General features: G+C 38.9%; 1 protein-coding gene across 1 annotated transcript; it reads left to right on the top strand.

Annotated features, from left to right (window-relative positions):
• Nucleotides 1-8,404: 8,404 nt before the first annotated feature.
• On the top strand, nucleotides 8,405-9,340 carry LOC114049333 (olfactory receptor 4D1-like). The gene has a single exon (XM_027870601.1). It carries the CDS (start codon nucleotides 8,405-8,407, stop codon nucleotides 9,338-9,340), a length of 936 nt encoding a protein of 311 aa, XP_027726402.1.
• Nucleotides 9,341-11,699: the final 2,359 nt, after the last annotated feature.

Below are 11,699 nucleotides of genomic sequence, written 5' to 3'. Positions count from 1 at the left end.
GATACTGTACATACCCGGTGATGACACAAATTCAGTTTCACAACTGAGATATCAGCTTATTGTTGTTGTTGTTGAATCATTTCACTTGTGTCTGACTCTTCATGACCCCATTTGGGGTTTTCTTGGCAAGGATACTTGAGTGGTTTGCCACTTTCTTTTCCAGCTCACTTTACAAATGAGAAAACTGAGGCAAACAGAGGCTAAATGACTTGTCCAGGGTCACACAGCTAGTAAGTGTGTGAGGCTGGATTTGAACTCAGATCTTCCTGACTCCAGGCCTGTAGCTCTATCTATTGTACCACCTAGCTGCCCCAATAGATCAGTAGTCAGTCTTATAATATCTGACCATCCCACCTTGCATAAAGGAGTATGGAATGGGGAACATTCCAGAGCTATGCCTTTCCCACTGGAACTTAAGGCACTAAATATAATAGTTGTCATCACTCCCAACAGGCCAGAATTCATCTTTAATTACATACAGCTTTCTTGGCCAGGTGCCCTGATACTCAGGGCTTGTAGCCAAGCCCTGCTATGTTCTCCTCTTGGTCCAGTTCTCCTTGAAAGGGGATGGACCTCTCCCTGGGGCTTTGAATGTTATAAACAAGACTTTCTCTCCCTCTCCCTCTCCCTATGTATTTGTAGGCATATTTGTTTATGTTGGTGTCTGATGCAAGCAGTCAGTAACTTTTAATTAATTCTCCTTGCAGGTATCCTCACTCATACTCCTTATGAGTCTGATTTTCAACTTTAGTCATTACTTGTTCCTTCTAAATGTCCCTCTTGGGGTTCAGCCTATGTGTGTGAGATCCAGGTTGAGTGTGAGTGAATGAGCAAGGAAGTGGTCACCCATGAAGATGTGAAGCCCTAAATCCCCTCTGTCCTGAACTAAAGGTAGGCAAGATGACCTACGATTCCTTCCCTGTAAATGAGTTTTAGTCTCAGCAACAAGAGATTCGAAGTAATAAATACTGACAATTTAGGGTGGGGCAGCCACATGAATTTATTTATTTATTTTGGTTAGGCCCTCTTATTTTAATCAGTGCGGATAACTCCCAGTGGCGACAATCCCTTCTCCAATGGACACTGGCAACTTACTTGTCAACTTAGTCTTAGAGACTTGCCTGGGGCTGCTAAGAATTTCAGTGACTTGTTAAAGGTCACAGACAATGTATGGCAGAGCTGAAAATTCAAGCTGATTCTTAGGATGCCACATTCAATCCTCTTTGTATTTTATAATACAATAGAAGTAGAAAGAAAGTATTCAGGGTATAATGAAACATGAAGTTGCACATACAGGTGGCTATAAGCACACATATGTACACACATACATGTCATTTGTTAATCTTTAATCAGGAGTATGCTAGAACCAGCTCATATTGGCTTATGAGAGGGACAATTATGAAATTGTTCTGTGTGAGCTTTTGTACCTTAGGAAATCAGCAAATATCATAAATCAGGGCTTGATTGATTGTTTTTGCTGATTGTCTAGACCATGGGTTGGGAACCTGCAGCCTCAAGGCCACATGTGGCCTTCTAGGTCACAGGTTCTCCACCCCTGGTCTAGAATTAAGAAAGTGATAAAGAAAATGTTAGTTACAGATTAAACTTAAAAATGTATTGTGTGTACATTTTTTTTTGGAGAGCCAGTTGTTAAACATTTACCAACACTACTCTGCCTTTACTATATACTTTCTCTGCCTCCTACCTCACATAGTTCCTTTTCTTATATAGCCCCCTTCCACCTCGTCATCTGTTGTCACTGTCTCTTGGAGGAGTTCTCCAGGCTTCTACATCTCGTTGTACCTCTTTACTGCCTCATGGATTTGGGGTGGTAGCCAAAAGAATATTATACTTGGATTCAGGAGAACTTTGTTCTAGTCTCAGCTCTGTCACAAATTTGTGTGACACCTTTTGGGACATTAGAAGGGGTTGGACCAGATAGTCTCTCAAGTTGCTTCTCTACTTCTAGCATTCTGTCTTCCTTCCTTCCTTCCTTTCTTTCTCTCTTTCTTTCCTTCCTCCTTCCTCACTCCATCCCTTCTTTCTCTTATTTTTTATTTTCTTCTCCTTCTCCATTCCTTCCTTCCTTCCTTCTTTCCTTCCTTCCTTTCTTCCTTTCTTCCTTCCTTCCTTCCTTCCTTCCTTCCTTCCTTCCTTCCTTTCTTCCTTCCTTCCTTCCTTCCTCTTAATTTCTTTCTGTGTGTCTCTATCCTATCTCTGTCTATCCTTTCCTTCTCCTGCTCTTCTCCCCTTTCCCCATATTTTCTATGGTTGGAATCCAACTCTTTTGAATTATCTCCACATTTCATCCCACTCAACCTTCCCTTTTAGGAACACTATTATTAGGAGAAAGGGGTTTCCCACAACCCAGTTTAAATTTTTTTGGCTTTTATCTTTCAAATTGTATCTTTAGCTCATTTTTGATCCAGAGCTTTCCTCCATTATCTTTTATCTGGAATGCAAAGCTTTTGTAGAAGGCCACTCTGTGCCAGTCTGCCTGTGGTGAAACATCATTCCTGATCCCTAAAGGCTCTAGCAGAACTGGAAAGACTCTGGAAAATATGAATCTAGATCAGAATTTTGATTGTTGTTGGTGGGAACTTGGGTCTCCTAGTTCTTTTGATGTAGTGGATAGAGGGCAGGATTGGGAGTCAGGGAAACCTGGGTTTGAAACCTGCCTAAAGCATTTACTAGCTGTTACCTTGTAACCTCTGAGTCTCTATTTATCTGTAACATTGGGACAATAATAGCAATCATCTCATTGGTGGTTGTAAAAGTCAAATGAGCTAATACACACACACACACACACACACACACACACACATATTGCTTTGCAAATCTTAGAACACTATACAAATGTCAGCCATCATTATTATTCCTGGAGTAAGTATTGACTAGTGGGGAGGGAAGAAGAGGGAAGTTGAGAAGACATGGCTCCTAGATTATGCAGAAAATCCAGAGAAGGTTTTAGCTAGGGACAGAAGCTCTGAGTTAGAGTTGAGAAAAGACTAGGGCAGAATAGTCAGGAAATCATGAGAAAAGGAGCAAGAATTGGCTGATTTGTTCTAAAGGGTAGAGTCACTGATCTCATCTAACCTTCAGTGTGTATCATGGGCAAAGAGGATGAGGAGAAGATAGGTGTTGATAGCAGGACCTGGGAACCCTATAGTGCCAAAGAATCACAACTATTCAAGCTGGAAAGAAATACAAAGACCTTCTAGTCCAATCTTATTATTTAATAGATGAAAAAACTGTCCCAGAGAAGTGAAATGACTTGTATAGTTAGTGGAAGAACTGGAACCCGGATTCAGGTCTGACTTCCAATCAAGTAAATGGTCTTTCCATAACATAATAATGACATTAGCCTACAATTATATAGTAATTTAAAGGCTGAAAAGCACTTTACATACGTTCTCTTGTGTTAGCCTATTTTACATATGAGGATGTTAAGATCAGAGAGGTCATAGGATTACCAACTTAGGTCTGGGAGGGACTTGAGAGGTCAACTTATGTAACCCTCTTATTTTACAGATGAGGAACCAGAGACCCAGTGAATTTTAGTGACTTCCCCAAGGTCACACAGAATTAAATACAGAGCCATGATTTGTACCTAGGTCCTTAGATTCACAATTCAGTGTACTTTCCAATATACAATTTTAGCTTAAGTAATTTGCTATGGGATACATAGATAGTCCTGGAAGTTAGGTAGTAGAATTGATAGAATGCTGTGCCTGGAGTCAGAAGACTCATCTTCCTGAGTTCACCTTCCTAGCTGGAAGTCATGGGGTCATGAAGAGTCATACATGATTCAACAACAACAACAACAACAACAACAACAAAAACACAGGTAGTCCATGTGAAAGGAAGAATTGGAATTCAGAACTCCATAATTCCAAGTTCAGTGCTCTGTCCACCATACTTGCTGCCTTTCAATCTTGTTTTACTGTACGAGTTTCATTAGATTAGATCTTTCCTCATTTCAAGCTTTCTCCTTTCTCATTGCTTTCTTCCTACTCAGTTTCTTCTCTTTTATTCTCTTCCCTGCCTCTGACTTCTTGCTGTTCAGTCATTTTTCCAGTGTGTCCAACTCCTTCTGGCCCCATTTGGGGTTTTCTTGGCAAAGATACTGGTTTGCCATTTTCTTCTCCAACTCATTTTACAGATGAGGAAACTGAGGCAAAAAGGTTAAGTGACTTGCCCAGTGTTACACAGCTAAATGTGTCTGAGGCCAGATTTGAACTTTGGAAGAGGAGTCTCCAAGGCCAGAACTTTATCCAGTGTACCACTTGCCTGTTCTGACGTCTATTTTCTTCATATCCACTGTGTTTCCTAAATTTTTTTTTGATGTCTCTGAAAGTGCAAAGAATTGCGACTTCTAGGTCTTCTCTAGCATTCTGGTGAGAATGGTTTATATATAGCCCTACCTATAGGCAGAGGGGTGGATGGGAAGATTCTCTAATACTCCCGGAGTACTAAATGTTTCTGTGAGTTGTGTCATTTCAGGTCATAAATCCTTTGCTTTTTACCTTTGTTTTAGTGTAGCTAAGATGCAGTGATGCCTTTGTATCTATGAGCCCTCACCCTTCTTATTCATTATTCTTTAACTCATCAGGCCTTTATGGATTGTCTCTGTTCTATGCATTATGGAGAATGCAAAACAAGAAACATACTTTCTAACCTAGAGGAATCTATGGTCTAGTTTGGAAGACAAGAGCTATGTAGTAGTGAAAAATTACTCCCCAAGGCTCAGTTTCTCTCTCAAATGAGAAGATTGGATTAGATAATTTCTAAAGTCCCTTCTGTTTCTGACATTTGGTGGTTTTCAGTTTAACCTAGAACCAGTTGATTGCCCTGTACTGGAGAAACACACAGAGAGGAAATAATTGGAACAGACTGGAGCTAGTAAGGAATACTTCTGGGAGGAGGCAAAGGAAATCCTGGATGAAGAATGTGAAGAGAAGGGAGCATGGCCAGTTCCATGAAGGGGAACAGCAATAACCAGAGGAAAAAAAGGCTGAGAATCTTCTTCTTCTTCTTCTTCTTCTTCTTCTTCTTCTTCTTCTTCTTCTCCTCCTCCTCCTCCTCCTCCTCCTCCTCCTCCTCCTCCTCCTCCTTCTCCTCCTGCTTGTTCTTCTTAGTAAAGAAATAACCCTAAGCAGGGAAGAGACTGGGCCTTGAAACCAGACCCCAAACCCAATCCTACTAGAAGATTTTTGTTCCTTAAATTCTAATGGGTCTACACCACAGGCTTTTCTAGAGGGCCCACTCATGTATTTTCCCATTAAGATTGGATCTTTACACTCTTTTATTTCTTTTCCTCCTCTTTATCTTTCTACTCCTTCATGTTTTCTTCTTATAATAAGGAAAATGATCCTCGTAAAAGCCAACTGCCAGGGCTAAGGAGGAGGGCCGATGCAAACATCTTGACTATTCTGTTTTTGAAACAGTAGCAAATTGTTTGATGATTGATTATGGCTTTGTAGTATATATAGTTTGAGATCTAGTACTGCCCCAAATCAATTTACTTCTGAACTTCTGCTTCTTTCTTTTTTTATTTCTCAAGGCCATACATATTGGTCACTTATTAAAAGCAATATTACATTTACTTTGTTATTCCCTTATGGCTATTTCATTTAGAGAACAGTTAGTTAATCACAGTTGTAAAGTTCCTGTTAATTTTACATACTTATTTCAAGGAAAACACACCTATATTCTTATATGTTTTGCAAATCAAAAGTCACCTTAAGTTTGTTTCTCTTCTCTACAGGCCCTTAAAATTCATATGGAATCTTAAATGATCATTTTTTTGTCTTCAAAAAGAATTGTTTTGCAGGAAAGATGATTTTGGGATGGAATTCTACATCTCTTAATTTTGGCATATAATATTCTAGTTTCTGCCATTTTTATTTTTGTGCTAAAATCTTGTGCAATTTAAATTGATACACAGTTATCTCTTCCACATCATGGAGCTTAGGGGTGCAGTGCCCTTGCGATTTGGAAACTTGGCATAAAATTTTATGGCCCTCTCTTTGTACAAGAGAAGTCTGAATTTTTTCTTTTTCTTTCATGGAGTGTTTACAATACTTTATTGTAAAATCTGGATTAAGTATATGGTCATAGGGTCTGTGTCATCTTCTGGCCTTCGTGTGTTGTCTGTGGCTTTTCCAAAATTCCCCCCAAATTCCCATTTAATTTCTTATGCTGACCCATGATATATCGAAACCATCATGGGGAAAGTCATGATGTGGAAGGGGTAAGTATATATTCTTTTAATCTGTGATTTTCTTCCTGCCTCCTTTGAAAAGCACCTTTTCATCATCATAGTCTTGAAGCTTTACAATGATGTGCCTGAGTGAGTTTAATTCAGGGTTCATCCCTTTTGGTGTCTTGTGATCCTATCATCTTTACTGTTTGCCCATCCATATGCAAATTTGAGGGATATTTCTGGGAAATTTCCTTTATCAATTTCTTGATATATAGTGCTCAGATTCACTTATTACTCACAGCCTAGTAATTCTTGTATTTTCTATCATTAATTTGTCCTCCAAATTGAACACTTTTATGTGAGTACATTCCAAGAAGTTTATAGTCAAATAACTTTATAGACTCAGTCCTCTGCTTTTTGTATTGTTTCCACCAATTTTTCCTCTAATGAAGTGATTGCTTTCTTTGATTCTATTATTATTTCTGTGTCTTATTCTAAACTCTTGAGTTTCATCATCTTTTCCTAACATATCTTAGTGATACTTAATTCCTCCTTTATTTTGTCTCATGATATTTTTGCTAATTTCATTTCTCCCTTTAATTCCTCCAATATATTTATCATGCCATTTTATTGTGTTTTGAGAAAGGTCCCATTTCATTTCTGGTGCTTCTATTTGTCATGTTTTTCTTCTGGCATTTTTGCCTCTTTTCCTCTCAATCCATATTTTTCTTATTATTTTGGGCATGTTGTGGTGAGGTCATTTCTTTGACTGTTTCCCCCTTCATTCCATTTTTCTTTTGAGGGTTTTTTGATAATTTTGCTCATTTTAAACATGTTTATCTCTGTTTTTGAAGGGTCATTAAAGAAGCCGACTTTCTTGTGACCTCTCACAATGTAATCTCAAGGAAATGGGGCACAGAACATAGTTCTTTTTCACTGTGAACTTGGATTTTAAATATGATCCTGACCTATATCAGAAACATGACTTGTTCTTTTTTGTATCTCTAGTAACTAACACATGTGATGGATGAAATCTGAAATAACTGAGGAAACTCATTTTCGAGCTTCTAAACATATTGATTTATTAAGCAATGCACACCACTTGCATAACAAATTGGAACGTGGCCTCCTCCGCTTTGCAGTGAACCCTGAATACAGGAGGAGACAGATTTTTATGCATTAAAAAAAGCTATTAACAGTATATAAACCAGGATACAAGATTAGGTAATCTGATTTCTAATTGGGAGAGGGAGAGCAAACAGGTGCAATTCCTTGAAATCAGAAAAAGAGGCATCCCACTTCTCCCCAAGTGTCTGTATTTAATTAAAGGAACAAGGAAACAGCAACTGATTGATCAGTATGAGGACAGTTTTCAGATAAGGCATATGGGTTGCTTGAGATGTATAATTATGAGAAAACTCTTTGCATCAGTCTTTGGATCTGAGTATGTTTCTGGTCAGCATAACCTAGGTAGAAGTGGTCCAGCTTCCTAGCCACACAAGGCTGGGTTCAAACTATACAATAAAATTTTTCCACAATTCCCATAATTGAATAAAATTTTCTCACAAGACAGAAATTGGACTACACCCATAATTGGATAGGAAGGGAACTGAGCTAGATGCAGAATTGAGTCAGAAGATAAAGTCAGTGTAGTTTATTCAATTCCCACAATTCTCTCACACAGTACCTGGTACATATTTAATACAGATCTATTAAATGAAAGAATTTAACAATCAAAGCTCATTAATTTAGGATAAATATTGGGAGGGGTTATAGTCTGTGTTAGGAAAGTTCAAAATGTGGGATTGTTATAAGGAAGTAGAATGTTGTATGCCAGTATGCCAGTAAAATTTTAACAAGTAGAGTTCCTGTTAACCTTGTTTCAACCTCTCATTTCCTTTCAGCTCTAACATTCTATGAAGATATAAAATCATTTATAAATGGTGCATTGTAGATTAGTGGGATGATACTAAATTAGAGTGAAAATATTTGTTTGCTAAAATAAATATCTGCACCACACTCATGTTCACACTGTTTAGTGACCTGCCAAATGTTTTTTCATAGAGGTAATGCAAAGGTAGCTTTTAATCCTCTCATTTCCCCATTATTACAAATTCTACAAGAAAATGAACCTGAATTAATGAGTTTGTCTTGGATCATTTTTCTTCCAGGTATTTTTGAGAGGGGAACTTCAACTTCATGGATCTTGGGAACCTCACTATGGTATCTGAGTTTGTCTTCTTGGGTCTCTCACAAATATGGGAGTGGCAGAGTTTCCTGTTCCTGGTGTTTCTGTTTGTCTATACCACTACAATACTGGGCAACATCCTCATTATGGTCACAGTGACCTTTGATCTCCATCTTCATACCCCCATGTATATTCTACTTCGGAACCTGGCCTTCCTGGACCTGAGTTCTTCCTCAGTTACTGCTCCTAAGATGTTAGTTGACTTCCTCTCAGAGACCAAGACTATTTCGTACAGTGGCTGCATGACCCAGATTTTCTTCTTCCACTGCATTGGAGGGACTAACCTGTTTTTCCTCTCAGTGATGGCATATGACCGCTATGTTGCTATCTCCCGTCCTCTCCATTATATCACTATCATGAATACACAATTATGTGTGGGACTGATGGTGGCTGCTTGGGTGGTAGGCTTTTTACATTCATCTATTCAGTTGTTTCTTCTTCTCCCATTGCCATTCTGTGGCCCCAACATTATAGATAACTTCTATTGTGACATCCCTCAGGTTCTAAGACTGGCCTGTACTGATACCTCCCTCTTGGAGCTCCTAATTATCACCAACAGTGGGTTGCTGGTCATCATCTGGTTCATTATCTTGATGGTCTCCTATACAGTCATCCTAGTGATGCTGGGTTCCCACTCAAGGGAGGGGAGGAGAAAGGCTGCCTCCACTTGTACCACCCACATCATTGTGGTGGCACTGCATTTTGTGCCTTGTATCTACACATATGCCCGGCCCTTCACCACCTTCCCCACAGACAAAGTCATTTCCATCAGCTACACAGTGATGCCCCACATGTTGAACCCCATGATTTATACTCTACGGAACCAAGAGGTGAAGTCGGCTATGAGACGGTTGTGGACACGAAAGTCATTGCCTAGAAGAGATTGACCATCATGGTTCATGGGGAATATTTTGAGACAACCTATTGTACTCAGGTTCTCTCTCTTTAAGCTTTAGGATTTAAAGAATTGGGGTGCATATGAATAAGAGAACCAGGGTACAGTGGTAACCAATTCAATAAACATTTAGTAAAACATCTTCAATGGGCAAAGCACTGTGTTAAGTGTAAGGAATCGTAAAACACATCCTGTCCCCAAGCAATTTGCCATCTTCTGGGAGTGGGAGTAATATGCATATACATATGTACACACATAAATAATAGTGTAAATATAATGATATATAATATAATAATATAATATATAATGTAATTAATAATATAATATTATACATATACATAGATTAGTATGACGGGGACAAAGGGTTAATCCCAGCAAAAGGTTCTAGGGAAATTTGGATAGGGAGAAAAATTTTTAGCTGGTAAAGTTTCATAGAGAATATGGAACCTGAGTTAAGCCTTAAAAGAAGAAAAGGGTGATGATAGGCAATGAGGAGGTGAATTTCTGGCATTAGGGATAGCCCACACAGTGCTTTTCAGCAAGAAATAGCAGGTTCATTGAAGGTGAAGGAAAGGGCTAGTCATGAAGTTTGTACAGAATTTGGAGTGTGTAATGATAAGGAATGTAAAATAAGCCTGGAAAAGCACGTTGGAGCCAGATTGTGGAAGTTCTTAAATGTCAGGCTAAGGAGTTTATAGTTAATCTTGTAGGCAATAAAGAGCCATGGATGGTTTTTGATCAGCGGAATGGATTAAAAAGACTATTTTGGCAGCCATGCCAATTTGGCCACAGAATGGCAGTAGGAGCAGAAGAATCAACTAAATAGATGAATGTAAAATGATGAATTTTAGGGGAGAGAGACTAGAGGCTGGGAAACCAGTTAGAAGCCTACTTTATTAGCCAAGGCAAGAGGTGATAAGGACATGAACTAGGATAGTCAGAGTGAGTACAGGAAAGGGACAAACATTAGAAATGTTGGAGATAGGACTTAGCAACTGAATGGATTTGGAGGTTGAGGAAGAAGGAAGAATCAGTAATAACTGAATTTTAGGGTCAGGGTGCCTGGGAAGATGCTAGTATCATTAAGGTATTGGGAGAAGGGGCAATTGGAGTAGGAGGGAGATAAGTTCAGTCTTGAATATGCTAAGTTTGAGAGACCAGCTAGATATACAAGTGGAGACACAGAATCAAGGGGATCAGAGTTACTGGTTTTTGGTTTGTTTATTTTTTTGCACCATTTAGCAGCAAATGCTTTCTAATTTGTGATTTTTAAGGCGAGTGGCTGTATCAGAAAAACAAAAAATCCCCCTCACAAATCTTACATATCTGAAGTCAAATTTAAGAGATAAAATTTTGGTGTTCAGTAATCTGATTCTTACCCTCAAGGCAGAATGCAGAAACATAGCTTATGATACTTCCAATATGAACTTCCAACTGGTAATGTTACACTGGTAATGTTACACTGAGCCTGTGGGGTCTCAGGCTTTGGGTCTGATGCTGATCATAACATGTTCAGTGATAAAAGCTTAGAGGCAGGTTCTTCCAGAAATCAATAACTTAAAGGTGAAAGCTCCTGGCACTCACCTCCCCATATGAGTTGTGATTTCATTTTTTCCCACTTCAGAGTTCATGGGTCCAGAGGCAGAGTGGCTAAGAGAGGATCAGATGAACTCAAGGATGAAATATTTGTACCTTATCACTTAAGGCTTGGGTTAGAGTCTGAGATGTCTCCCTTCCTTTGCACCACCCCCAATCTATACATTACCAGAACTAAGGAACTCACCTCTCTGCACAGACAACTAGTATCTATAAAACTAGTGGAACTTCTAGTGAATTTGGACATGGGGACTCATGGTTCAGGTATGTAAGGTTAACAAATATCAAACAGGCAAAACAAAACCAAAAGTGCTATTAAGTCTATGATCTAATTACAAAAATCATCTATTAACTATCTCGATCTAGTCTTCAAACTTTCAAGTATACTGTAAATGTGCATTAAACAGGTGAACCTTCTCTCAGGGATTTTGTCCAGTACTTTATATACTGGGGCAGCTAAGGGAGACAGAGAGCTGGGCCTGAAGTTAGGAATCTGGCCTCAGACACTTACAGTCGTGTGGCCCTGGGCTAGTCACTTAACCTTTTTTGCCTCAGTTTTCTCACCTGTAAAGGAGCTAGAGAATGAAATGGCAAACCACTCCAATATATTTGCCAAGAAAACCCCAAATGGGGTCATGAAGAGTCAGACATGATTGAAAAATTACTGAACAACAACAACTCATATACTAAGGTCTATTGCTTCTATAAGATGAGTCAGCAGGTGAATACAAGGGGACAAAAACATGACCACTGCA

This window comes from Vombatus ursinus, unplaced genomic scaffold (genome assembly GCF_900497805.2).
Source record: "Vombatus ursinus unplaced genomic scaffold, bare-nosed wombat genome assembly UNPS02014797.1, whole genome shotgun sequence".
Classification (NCBI taxonomy): domain Eukaryota; kingdom Metazoa; phylum Chordata; class Mammalia; order Diprotodontia; family Vombatidae; genus Vombatus; species Vombatus ursinus.
The sequence above is the reverse complement of the archived record's forward strand: the minus strand, read 5'-3'. Positions and strand labels throughout refer to the sequence as shown.

Excerpts from the sequence above, each read along its gene's own strand:
- LOC114049333 (XM_027870601.1), top strand. The coding sequence starts at position 8,405 with ATGGATCTTGGGAACCTCACTATGGTATCTGAGTTTGTCTTCTTGGGT.